This window comes from Eleutherodactylus coqui, chromosome 1, assembly GCF_035609145.1.
Source record: "Eleutherodactylus coqui strain aEleCoq1 chromosome 1, aEleCoq1.hap1, whole genome shotgun sequence".
NCBI lineage: Eukaryota > Metazoa > Chordata > Amphibia > Anura > Eleutherodactylidae > Eleutherodactylus > Eleutherodactylus coqui.
Window position 1 is genome coordinate 431,350,865 of NC_089837.1, and position 13,890 is coordinate 431,364,754.

Below are 13,890 nucleotides of genomic sequence, written 5' to 3' on the forward strand. Positions count from 1 at the left end.
TTCATTCTCAAGATCAATGGCAGTTCCTAAAATTGGGTTTCCATCAATAATAAAATGATGACCTAGAAAAAGCAGTATTTCTAGCACACTCGTAAATAAAATATAGCTTTTATTGGATCTTCTAAAAGGCAACACAGCGGGAAGCGGAAAGTGAAAACAGGAATGCTTACAATCTTTCAAACCATGTAATCCTGGTTAAATCAGAGTCATGAGTCGTCGGTGGCAATACGTGTGGGGAGCAATCCTTTTGTGTTTTGTTTTTTTTTTTTTTTTTTTTTTTCTTGTATTTTATAATAACATTTTTTGATATTTTGCTACTTGGGAATGTGCCTGTTTTATGGATTTTAAAGTTTTGCTCTTACATCAGCGGATCAATGCAGTGCCAGATGTTGTACTCTCACCGTTTTTGTGGGGTGTGTTTTTTTTTGGGGTTTTTTTTTTTATTGGTATTATAGGACTGGAAAACCCCTTTAATATGCATTGTCAACCAAACCATGAGAAATTCAGGTACAAGCTTATTACAGCACTGATGGGTGACCGTCCCTGCCAGGCTATCTGCCACTGAGCCAAGCTTCATATGATCTAATCAAACCCTTGAAGGCTATTTCTAGCTATACCACTATCCTCGTGTACTTTAACCCCTACGAGCTCTGCAGGAAAAGTAGATTACAGTTTTGGATAAACAAAGCTCGTTCAACTTTAAATGGCTGTATATTCGGTTCTTTCATTGCTACTGATGTGTTCAAAATTATACCAGAACCTTGTCCATAACTTCGATAGCGCTGGAGCTACGTGTGGGGCCGGGAATAATGACTTTACAGCTGCTAGTGTTCCGTGTTTGTACACAGCAAAGATGGATCAGCGGGAAGAAAGCGGGCAGCAAAGAAAAGCTTTGATTTTTATTTATTTAAAAAAATTTTTTTTTTTTTTTTCCCCGTCATGGATTTTCTTCATGTTATCACATCCTTTCCCCATCAACCAGAGAGCATATTTGCTCTCTTATTGCCATGCATGGAGTCTTTTTTTTTTTTTTTCTTTTCCAAAGAAAAGCAGTTGAAATATACCGTATTTTTCGCCTTATAAGACGCACCGGTCTATAAGACGCACCCCCGTTTTAGAGCGGGAAAATAGGGGGAAAAAATCATTACCTCCCCCGGCGTTCGGCGGCGCTGCTGCAGGCTGTCGCTCCCTCCTGGTCCCCGGCAGAGCATTGCTTTCTGGACGCAGGGCTTGAAATCCCCGCCTCCAGAAAGCTAATACTGTGATTGGCTAACACACGCCGTCAGCCAATCACAGCTATTCAATGACACGTGTGTTAGCCAATCACAGTATTAGCTTTCTGGAGGCAGGGATTTCAAGCCCCGCGTCCAGAAAGCAATGCTCTGCCGGGGACCAGGAGGGAGCGACAGCCTGCAGCAGCGCCGCAGAATGCCGGGGGAGGTGAGTAATAATTTTATTTATTTTTTTTGACAGGAGGAGAGAAATTTTCTAGCTGATCGCACATTTGTTCGTGCGATCGCGAATTTAACACGCAGTCGCACTAAATAAATCGCGTCCGCGCGTTAAATTCGCGGTCGTGCTAAAAATAGCGATCGGAACGAATTTTCGGCACATTCGCTTTATAAGACGCAGGAACTTCCCCCCCCCCCCCCCTGCTTTGGAGGCGGAAAAAGTGTGTCTTATAAAGCGGAAAAAAAAGGTAAGCCCTCCCTCAAAAATAAGCCCTAGCTACACTACATGAAAAAAACCAAAAGAAAGCAATACTCACCTAGCAGACGGCATCCAGGTCTCTCATGCTAGGCTGTAGTGCTCCAGCGGTCTTTTGTGCAGTTCTCAGCGCTGAGAGGGCATTCTCTTCCTGGTAACGGGTCTTGAATACCCCGCCTCCAGCAAGAGATTGCTGTGATTGGATCAAGAGCGCCGTGGCTCAGCCAATCAAAGCCATTCAATGATGTCAATCATTGAATGGCTGTGATTGGTTCATTGAGTGCCGGCTCTGATTGGCTGAGGCAGCGTTCCTTAACCAATCACAGCAATCTCTTGCTCGAGGCGGGATATTCAAGTGCCTTTACCAGGAAAAGAATGGTCTCTCAGCACTGAGGACTACATGGAAGACTGCCAGAGCACTACAGCCTAGCATGAGGTAGGGAGGGACCTGGACACCGCCCGCTAGGTGAGTATTAAGTTTCATCGCCACTCTTCACCCCCTCCTCAAAAAAAAAAAAAAAAAAAAGGCACACTGCCACTTTTGGGGCAAAAATTAATATAAGACAGTGTCTTATTTTCTGTACTACCTAAATAGGGGCAAACCTGCCACTTATTATTGCACTACTTTGGTTTGGAAGGAACGGTCAGAAAATGGGTTTATCCCTTTAAACATGAACTTTCCAAACTTGCTAAAGAGAATGGTCTCCTTACATTTACAACGTAACATTATAAGCCTTATATCAGTGTTATATATATTATGTTTTATAGACATCAGGTCTGTGTTCTGTAATTATACAATCCAGTACTGTGACCTACACAGCGCTTTTACTCTTATTTCGCTCAGAATTTTTGGCCTTTTTAATTCCCAGTGTGAAGAGAATGAGAAATGTTCATTCACCTGTCACTGGATTTTGGAGCATTGTTCTGCTCCATTTCCCATCTGTCAGTTTGAAGGGCGACGGGGGATCTGAGAAACCACAATGTTCCTGACCTAAAAAGTAAACGGCAATAAATTTAAACACCCAGTTCTTCACCATTTCAAAGCTAAGCCATTCATCCTGGAGCCTACTGTTATATGTATGTTTGTTTTATGAACTACTGACTAAAACAGGTTCTAAGTGTTATGTAACCTTTTGTTTTGTACAGATGTTCATTCTTTTGAGTTCAACAACTATCTGCCCATTTCTATTCACTGACAGCAAACCAAAATCTTAAATTTGGTGAGGAATTTAATTGCAACGCACGTTGGAGAGTTGCAGAGCATTATTTGGCTGCCCCACAAACCGCTTGCTGACCAATTCCATCAGAATGGATAGTTACCACCTTACAAATGCCTTTTTCTTTTCAATTTTTGGTTTCTCCTCCCCACTTTCAAAAATTGTAACCTTTTTTTTATTTTTCCATCAACGTAGCTGTCTGAGGGCTTGTTTTTCATGGGGGAAGTTGTATTTTCCAATGGTGCTATGTAATATACTGAAAATCTTTTTAAAAGTGGAGTCAAATAGAAAAAAAACCACAATTCTGCCATCTTTGGTGTTGGAGGGAGTCTTGTTTCTACAGCATACACACTGAAGCAAAAATGATATGATAGTTGTGAGGGTTCGTAATTTCTATTGGTACCATTTTGGAGTACATACAACTTTTTGATCACTTCATTTTTTTATTTTTTTTTTCCTTGGAGTTGAGGTGACCAAGAAAGTTGTCACTGGTAATTACTATTACTGTTAAAAAAAGGGTGATAATGAGACATTGGTATATATTTTGGCCAAAGTATGAAAAATCTAACAGACCTTGTTTTTTGTTGAAAAAGAATTATGCAGAACCACGCAGGCTGGGATCACTGCATGCATGTTCCCATGATCCAGTTGTATAGTGGCCTGGAAAACTGGCCACTTGCTGGTAAAAATACCAAAGGCACATTTAATGAAACGCCCGCCCTTGTCAGATGGTGATTTTTAAAATGTGCCTCCCAGCATCCAACCCTATGAAATGGGCGCCTGACATGGGTTGTCAGCCCAAAACCCTCATCTACCTCAATAATGAAAGGAGCTGGTGGACCTGAAGAGCTAGAATGCATGTATGGTTCTTGGGGGGACAGCTGATTGGAAAGAATCTTCGGACCCATTTTGGAAGCCCTGAAATTTGAGTATCCACAGTGCTCCCATGGGACTGGATATCCACAACTATAAGCTGATGGTTACTGTCAGCCAAGGCCGACAGCACTGCTGAGAAATGTGGTTTATATTTGTAATATTGGGACCCATAGCAATGAATCAGGTCTCTGCTTTCAGGAATCTGATTGATTACTATGGGCAGCTAAGCTGGTTTGCCTTTGCACCAGTAAATTAGTGAATCTATAAGCTGTTAAAGTGGGTATACATGTTTGGGACACTCTGTATATGCTATATAATAACATAAGTTTAAATCTCTTCAGCAAGTTGGTTTTTCACTGGAGACTGGAAGGCCTTGATGCAAACACATCCGACAATATTTTGGATCTCTACTTTTCAATCTACAACTAGGCCTGAAAAAAAAAAAAACTAGCCCTAATAAAGTTGATGGAAAAATTAAAAAAGTTATGGCTCTTGGAAGGTGAGGATGAGAAAGCGAAAACTACTGGCACCAAAGGGTTAACAAAAAAAAAAATTCTAGAACTCTCAATATAGTGGCAGATTTCATCTCCTGTAGCTTATCCATAGGCTACATCCGTCCTACTGGAAATAACATTTTGTGTCATTTTAATCATGTCTAATGACAACTGAGCCACATCATGTCAAATCTGCCTTTTACAGAACTCTTCAATGTGTCCCTCATAGTGACTTTCCCAATAGTCTTAGTAATCCCCGACCAGTGAGGAATATGTCGAAAGCCAATTAACTCTGCTTAGAGAATCTGCTTCCACTACGATGAAGACCTCGTGCTCTTTCTGCTTGATGTCACATATAACCAATATCTCGTAAGGTGCCAGTCGCTTTCCTTGGTGACCTTCACCCATATGCAGCTAAGCAGAAAAAAATACAAAACAGATCTTGCAAGATGTGTTATCTGCATTTATGGAGGGTAGAAGCCTGAGAGTCTGAGTTTCAAGAACCTATAGTTAAAGGGGTTGTCCCGCGCCGAAACGTTTTTTTTTTTTCAATAGGCCCCCCGTTCGGCGCGAGACAAACCCAATGCATGGGTTAAAAAAAAAAAGGTTTATTACTTACCCGAATCCCCGCGCTGCGGCAACTTCTTCCTTACCTTACTAAGATGGCCGCCGGGATCTTCACCCACGATGCACCGTGGGTCTTCTCCCATGGTGCACCGTGGGCTCTGTGCGGTCCATTGCCGATTCCAGCCTCCTGATTGGCTGGAATCGGCACACGTGACGGGGCGGAGCTACGAGGACCAGCTCTCCAGCACGAGCGGCCCCATTCAGCAGGGAGAAGACCGGACTGTGCAAGAGCGTCTAATCGGGCGATTAGCCGCTGAAATTTAGACGGCACCATGGAGACGAGGACGCTAGCAACGGAACAGGTAAGTGAATAACTTCTGTATGGCTCATAATTAATGCACGATGTACATTACAAAGTGCATTAATATGGCCATACAGAAGTGTATAACCCCACTTGCTTTCGCGGGACAACCCCTTTAACTTGTAACGGGAGTTGGAGCTCTTGAGTCTGGTAGGGCATACTTAGTGTCACTGTCATCACATTAATAAACACATGTAGCGATACTGACACTTTAGTGCCTCTTGATCTGTAGGCTGTCAACACTTTAGGAAGTAACATGGCAGTTGCGGTTACTATATTTCGGCTAGATCCATTACAAATGGCCATGTAATCTAGTCTTCGGTTAAAAGGTTCTTCTGTGTTGTACATTTGTAAATTTTGATATTATGGGTAAAACATTTGCATATCTTCTTTCCAGTCAGATGATGATGAAGATGAAGATAACGTTATTGGCCCATTACCCTCAAAAGGACCCGTCGAATCCAATATTGCTGAGGATTTTGAACGCCGCGCTTGGAAAATGAAACAGAAGCTTACATCGAACGATGTGAGTTTTCTTAGTTCCTACTACAGTTTGAAAATATCCATTATAGGTTCATTTTACTCTAGATTTGTCTACCACCTTTAGTAATTCTGGGCAGTTGTTATTTTATAGCACTATTTAACTTCAAAAGAGCGCTGTACATGTGAAATACAGAGGGGTAGGTATACATGACTTGAATAAATAATAAAACCAAGTACAACATGCATCCAAGTCACACCCTGATACAAAGGAGAGGGTCCTCATGAGCTTACATCTACCAGTTACAATGCATACTTGGAGCAGATATAGACTTGTTTGCCCATTGGTATCCATTTCTATGCTGTAATTATACTATACAAGGGGGTACCCAAAAGAAAGCAGAATTTCCTGGTGTGCGGTGAGTTACCGGTACGGGCGTCTGTTGCAAGGTGACTGTCTGTGGAACCCTTAAGAGGTGGTATGCCAACCAACAACGTTGTTGGAGATGGTTGCGTTCAGCTCCAGTATTTTTTTATTTTTTTATTTTTTTTCCATCAAGTTCCGTTTTTCACCTATTTTGTGACGGCTGATTCATATGAACCACGTGCAGCTTTGAACTTTGGCTTCCCTTTCCACTGCTCAAAGCACTCATAAAAAAAAATTTGTGAGATCTGGTGAATACAGAGTGTGACTCAAAGGTGTCATGCTGTTTCTTTTGGGTACCTCCTCGTATGTTTTCCTAGAACACAGAATACATATGAACATGTAAAAAATGGAGAACAAGCTACATGCACCATCAGATAAGACACGTGAAATTTGCATTGCCTTAAAATGGGCTCACTGGTAATAGAAAGCACAATACAATGATTGCCTGGGCTGGAAAAAGTATTTCCCTCATATCTATTGCTTTGTGATGGTATTAGATACAGGTTTTGTTTATATTTTAGCTTGCCTAAAGCATGTAAGTTCTATTATTTTATTATATATCATTTTTTTTTATCGAAGAACGAGCCGAAGAATCCAACAAGAGAGTCTTGGATGACTGAACTTCCTCCAGAGTTGGCCAACTTTGGACTGGGACCAAGAACCTTTAAGCGAAGGACTAATGAACGTTCCAAGGATAGGTCAGATTGGACAGATACTCCTGCTGACAGGGAGAGGAAAGCAAGAGTAAGTATAGAAACACTAAATAGGTTTTTATGTTTGATTTCTATTATACAGTTATTAGACCTGTAAATTATAATGACATGGTCCAAGTGCTGAAGAGCCAACACTACAAGTGTTCTTCTGGTGACTAATGTTTGTGGGTTGTTTTTTAATGTTGTGTAACGTTATAGTTGGTATGCTAACATTTTTGCCAATTTTAATTAAAAGTCTTTGGGACTGCAGCAATTTATTGCATTAGCTTCTAGTACTTGAAATATGCCTGAAATTAGCTGCTAAGGTTCAGTCTCACTATTGCTACCAACATGTTGCAATTGAATATATTTCCTTATCACTAGTTGCAACTAGAGATGAGCGAGCGTACTCGGCCACGCCCCTTTTACGCCCGAGCGCCGCGATTTTTGAGTACTTCCGTACTCGGGTGAAAAGATTCGGGGGGCGCCGTGGGTGAGGGGGGGGGGGGGGTTGCAGCGGGGAGTGGGGGGGGGGGGAGAGAGGGCTCCCCCCCTGCTACCCCCCGCTCTGCCACGCCGCCCCCGAATCTTTTCACCCGAGTACGGAAGTGCTCGATCGAGTAATTAGTAATTAATTAATTAGATCGAGTAGGTTCGCTCATCTCTAGTTGCAACCATGAAGATAGAAAGTTACATGTTTAGTAGACAAAAAAACGCTAAAATGAAGTATCTGGCTGTAAATTTGCAACAGTTAGCTACTTCTATTGTGTAATACTTAAAGGGGTTCTAAAAAAAGAAAAATTCTATACTTGCCTATTCCTCCTCAGGCAGCCTTCTTACTAGATCTTCACCTGGCTCCTGCACTCCTCCGGGTCACGTCAGCTCTATGCGTCCAGATCCTCTTCTTCCTGTGACGAAGCGTCTATAGCCGTCCTTCTGTGCAGGCACTAGTGACGATGCGTTCACTGCCTAGCGGGGAATGCCGAATCCTCATCCCCCTGTAGTGACAATAGTCACTGGCAGAGCTGATCAGGGTCTGCTGGCACCCTGCAACTCTGCTGTAACACGGATCACCTGAAGGTCATGTGATCATTAAGAGCTATGTAGCGCGGAAAGGAGAAGGCAGAAGCGATTTAAAAAAATGCTTCTCCTTTGGGTCCTTTGCTTGATTGCATGAGCAACGGCTTTAATCCCACACCATACTTCCACTATTGGTGGAGATTAACACCCAGGACCAAGCGCCGTATATTTACCATGCTTGGTCATTAAGGGGTAATAAAAGGAGAAAAAAATATATATAATTTCAATATGTTTCCTGCAGCTTTAACCATATATACGGACCGGGCACAATAAACACACTTGCCATGTACAGGTTAACATGCCAGGCTAATGTGGTAATGTCCTGTGTGCAGTGTTCAGTGAGTACCACTTAATTTCCTTGGCTGTCGCAGATCTAAAATTACATCAATACTCGGCTTCTCTTTTCATCACTCCAGTCGAACAGCTGAATTTGATTGTAAGGCTTTTTGATCTAGATGTAATTGAATGTGGGGAGAAAAATAATTGAAGTTCTGTATCAAAATGAAAGTTGATGAAGCAGCCAACTGATGAGCATTCATTAAGCCCGCACACTTGAACTCGAGCTTACCATCTCAAGTAAAGTGCATCAGTGCAACTTCTTTTAAGGTTTGTCTTGCCAAGAAAAGTTTGCTAACAAGCTGTGAAAGCCAATCATGTATAATTGTAAGTGCTGTCCGTATCGGTGATTCACTTATTTGAAATGGTGGAAGCTTTTACCGAAATTATGCTGGTTCTTTAGGAGACCCAATTTAAAGAGTAGGATGACTTTTTAAACCTGGTATCAAGTATGTATCAATATCCAGTTCGAAAACAGACTTGAAGGACCTTCCGAAGGATTGTTGCTCCCACCTGGGAGGGTTTTATGTAATGTAATCAACTGGATAAAACTTTTAATGTTTGTTTAGTTTGCAAGTTATTAGGTTCAGCTTCCTTATATTACATACGGCAGTTGGACCATCCGCTTTGCTAATACGTGGTGAGAGCCCGGTCATGACTAACCTCTTCAGAGGGCTGCATTGTTGAATGTGGAGAGGAGAAGATGCACCAGAATTTGGATGAAGGAAGTTCTTTTCGCAGTGGTATCATCTTAACCATACATTTTGTTTTCAAGGAGAAGCAAGAAGGTAAGGTCTCCAGCAGTAAAGGTGAAGAAGTCCCCCAAGTTACCGAAAGAGATAAAAGACTGGCAGAACAGGTGTCCGTGTACAATGTAAGTAAATGGTGTCAAATGGTTCTTATTTTACCGGCAAGGCAAGATACCACCTCCCTTAATTACATAATGAATGAAACCACTGTGATGTATGTTGTCCATATTCCCGAATAGACAACCAGTTGGTATTATAATCTGTGGTGTAGTTGTCTGGGAATCCAACAGGCAATGAAGGTAGCCCCATGGCACATTGGCTTGAAACTATATAATTTCCAGTATTGGTGGCAGCCGTTACTTGAAGTTCATTGTTGTAAGGCCCCAAGCCTGCTCTGACTTTCCTACTCCAGAGAGTGATCAGTGGAGATGTCCTTGATAACTTGCAGTCTCGAAAGCTATACCAACCATGCATAGACACCTGTAGAAGTTGAGGCCATTGGTACCGGTATGTAAATGTCTGTGCATTGGGTTGTAGGCTTTAAAAATGACATCCCTGTATGGACCTCAGAAGCATTGGCTCTGGCATTTAGATGCCAACACATTCACAGCTAGGGAACAGTTGCTGCTGAAGATGAGGTCTGTGTATGTATTCATCCAAACTGCAGACATTCTGAAAATGCTGCAACTTCCAGGTTCCAGATATTGCAGACTATCAGAATTTCGTCTACAGCCTGTACTATGTGTTCCTATTTAAGACTCCTAGATTGTAGCAATTGGCAATCTGTGAAGTAATCTAATTATACACAATCCTACCAAAAGTAATTGGTCACCTGAATGAGAATCAAAAGTAGTATGTATTTACATATGTTAATACTTAGTGGGCCCTAACGGCATCGGATACTTTTCGTGGTATACTTTTTACTAACGTCTGTTACACTTTAGCTGGTATTTCCCTCTATTCATTCTGAAAATGTCTGGCGAGATCTCTCAAAGAAGATGGACGCTGTTCATATTTTCTGATTCGGCATTCCAGTTTATCCCAAGGATGTTCAGTAGGGTTCAGGTCGGGACTCTGTGCAGGGCAGTTCAATTGTGGAACGTCCGTATCCTCAAACCAACAGGAAGCAGCATTGAATTTATGACAAGGCGTACCATCTTGTTGACCATTCCAAGAGTATTGCCACATTGTCAGCAGCACATTATTGTCTAGAGCCATAATGGAGAACCTATGACACACGTAGCCATTTTCGCTGACACGTGGCCGCATACAGAGAAGTATAGGGCCGCGTGCCGAGAAGGATGTTTCATCCTCGGCTCCTGCACGGCCAGGTGCAGTAGCCGAGGATAAGACGGTATTCTTGTATTATGTCGCCACCGGAAGTTAGGAGAGGCAACATAATACAGGAGTTTCATATTCAGTAACGTCCTCAGCTTGTGATTGGCTGGGGGGGGGGGTGGGCTGAGGAGAGCCAGGGGCCGCAGCAGAGGGAGCGTCGGCGGCCGGAGACAGGCCTGCGGCCTTGGCAAAAACGCATGTAGTGCCGGTGCCACTAGGACAGGCAGCTGTGCCGGCACCAGCAGACAGAGCGCCGGCGGCAGGACCGGACAGGGAGCGCAGCCTGTAGGACCGCGACCGCTGGAGGGAGGACAGGCAACCAGGGCAGGGAGGGAGCTGGAGTGAGTGCCAGCGCCAGCATGAGAGGCGCAGCTGGAGAGGTATTAGCAGCAGCGTCTGCATGTAATGTTGCATTTCATTTTGTCAGGCCTGGAGGGTTAGGGTAAGGGATTATTTTCCTATTAGGTTTACATAAAATATAAGCCTAACAGGACAAGTAACCCTCACTCTAAGCCATCTTAATTTACATTAGGAACGCCATCTTATTGCGAATGTATAGGTTTTTTTTCACATCACCCGAGTTATGTTAGTTTTTTTTTGTTTGTTTTTTTTTTGGCGAATTTTGACACGCCAAGCTCAAAAGGTTACCCATCACTGGTCTCGAATGTCAAAGTACACCTCCATGTTCATGGTTCTTGCCACTACAACCAACGAACAGAGACCATGCCACGTAAAACATCCCCAGATCATAATGGAACCTCTGCTATGCTTAACTCCTAGCACAACACACTCGGGCAAAAAGCGTTCCCCAGGCTCTTCCACACCCAGATACCTCCATCTGATTTGAAGATGGAGTAGAGTGATTCGTCACTTCATTGTTCAGCTGTCCAATGACAACAGCCGATGTATTACACGTCGTGATGGATGGCATTTGTGTAACTGCATAATTCATATATCCCAATAGCATGTAGTTCCCGTCACAAACTATGGCTGACACCTCCAAGGGTCTGCATCTTATGTAGCATTGCTTAAGACAAGTGACCTGCTAATAAGACCCGATCTGTGTTGAATCTGTATTGCTGAAGGGCATCTGTGATTTACAGAAGCTGTTAAGGGCAAACTAGGCATCTATGAAGTGGAGCCTCTGTAAGATACTCGCAGAGGCCGTATATGTGGGTATATTGAGAAAAGGCAAAACATAATTTTCCACTCTTCTATAATGGAATGGCTTACGATTATAGAGAAAATTACGGCAAGTAGATATTGGGCGCTATGTCTGTAGAAGAAGAATGTGCACCAAAAATTCTATATTCAAGAAGATTATAGTAGAGATTTCATTTTTTTTTTTTTTTTTTTTTTCCAGGATTCAAAAAGATCAGAATCTCTGATAGATCTTCACCGCAAAAAACTTAAAAGGAAAGCAGACGAAGTTAAAGATAAACCTAAGGAAAGACGAGCATTTGACAGAGAACAAGATTTACAGGTTAATCGCTTTGATGATGCTCAGAAGAAAGCTTTGCTGAGGAAATCTAAAGAGTTGAATACTAAATTCTCCCACGGAAACAGCAGTATGTTCCTGTGAAGACGTACGGCCATACCAAGGCTCTGTCATCCAGGACTGCACATCAAATGTCATGCAGCACCCTTTACAACAAACCCCACCATGATTTTGACGTGTGCTTTAATTATTATGTTTGCTTTAAGTGTAGTCCAATCTGTGGGGATCCCGTTATAGAGCAGGGGGAGCTGAGCAAATTGATATATATTTTTCTGGAAAGATTCAGTAGAGCTGGTAATTTATTCATGTAAACCTCTGCCCATTCTGGGGTTATAGGAGTCAAATGGGCGGTCCTACTGAGTGATTGACAGCCTTCACTATGTGAGTAGAGAAAGCTGTCAATCAGTAGGACCGCCCACTGGACTCTTAACCCCAGAATGGTCACAAGTTTGTTTTTTTTTATTTCTACTGCATGTCTTCCCACAAAAATATATATCCATCTATTCAGCTCATTTTGCCTACAGGAGGTACGGCATTTGCAATCAGATGGGTCTTCTTAAAATTATTCTATGCATGAGTTGCCCTCACCTGAGTTATTGATGGATATTTATTAATAACAATATGTTCCACAATGCTTCTCCTTATTTGTAATTTCTGCCTTCAACCTAAAGTAACCTTGACCTAAGCAGCGATCTTGGGACTCGCAAAGATTTAGAATAGTTGAAAAGGACTTCCTCCGGATGATGTTGCCACATGTATCCTCCGTGCAGCAGGGTATGAATAATTATCCTACAAGGTCCTTTCTGCTTTGACTTCAAGCCCTCTCCAATAAACTTCCAACCTGTTTGAGTATATGTTTCACAGGTCCCCCAAGTGTGTCCTGTTTGAGAAATACTGTGTTTCCCCGAAAATAGGACAGTGTCTTATATTAATTTTTGTTCAAAAAGGTTAAACTTTTTTACATGTATAGCTGCCTGGACACTATTTAAATTGACTCTTTTAATTAACTGTTAGCAAAGCTTAATTTTGGAGTAGGGCTTATATTTCAAGCATCCTCAAAAAGCCTAAAAAAAATCATTTTGCATCCTCAAAAATTCTGGAAAATCATGCTATGTCTTATTTTTAGGGTATGTCTTATTTTCAGGGAAACAGGGTAGCTGATGCCTGGGCTCTCCTACCGTACAAGTATTGGCCTATCAGGATGCTTAATAGAAGTCCCAAAGAATGGTTCTGGATTACTGGTAGTTTATTTATAAAGGTTATTTCCACAGATAGAAGTAGTTAATAAGATAACGGTCTACAACATAAGTATTGGCTATGGTATCTTTATATTGCCGGTTGGCACCACCAGAATATAGTGATGCGATGCTTTTTTGCAGGTGTTGACCAACATGACTTCCTAGTGCTTGTGTACTGTCATGGTTTTGTTCCTTTTAAATGAATATTTTACCTTGGTTTTGGTGTTTGATGTCCACCAGATTTCTGAGTTACCTGAGATTTTACTTACATGATTTGGTAATAAACTAATTTGCATAAATATGTTTAATTAAAATGTGTACATTTCTGTATATATTACAGCGGAGGAGTGTTCTTTTATGTCATTGTCGTACTGACACATGTATATTTACAAGTGCTTTTTGGTTACAAAAGCACAAATTTAATAACATGCTAAATGTCTTTATTGGCAGGCTGAAGTAAAAAACACTTACCCCTGTCGTAGCAGTGATTACTCCCCATTCACTGCTTTCAGTAGCTGGCAAGTTAGTACTGTGCAGATAACGCTGCCCATGTGCTGCTGAGAGAGAGACACATGTTGGCTGCGGAAAATAATGAAACAGATGGGCCGTACTGTAGTGGAAAGTGGCCTTTTGTTCTCGAAATGATGATTGGCAGCATATAATTCCCAAATGATGTTAACGTTGTCTGACATTTTGCATGTAGAGTCTGTCAAGTGCTTATGAGTAATGACTCCATATGATTTAGAAGATGTTTGCTATGAATAATGATTCTGTAAATAATAGCTTATCGTTGCAGACATTTGACATCGCTACTTCCCATGAGAAACCGC

The 13,890-nt window shown here is 41.9% G+C and overlaps 1 protein-coding gene across 2 annotated transcripts in view; it reads left to right on the forward strand.

Moving 5' to 3' along the window:
* GPALPP1 (GPALPP motifs containing 1) overlaps positions 1 to 13,392 on the forward strand; it is a 33,041-nt gene extending 19,649 nt beyond the window's left edge. For both annotated transcript variants that reach the window (XM_066581915.1, XM_066581908.1), the window contains 4 exons: positions 5,620 to 5,748; positions 6,709 to 6,873; positions 9,013 to 9,111; positions 11,688 to 13,392. In XM_066581915.1, coding sequence (XP_066438012.1) covers positions 5,620 to 5,748; positions 6,709 to 6,873; positions 9,013 to 9,111; positions 11,688 to 11,906 — 612 coding nt within the window. In that variant the 3' untranslated portion in view covers positions 11,907 to 13,392. The remainder of the gene's footprint in view (positions 1 to 5,619; positions 5,749 to 6,708; positions 6,874 to 9,012; positions 9,112 to 11,687) is intronic.
* Positions 13,393 to 13,890: the final 498 nt, after the last annotated feature.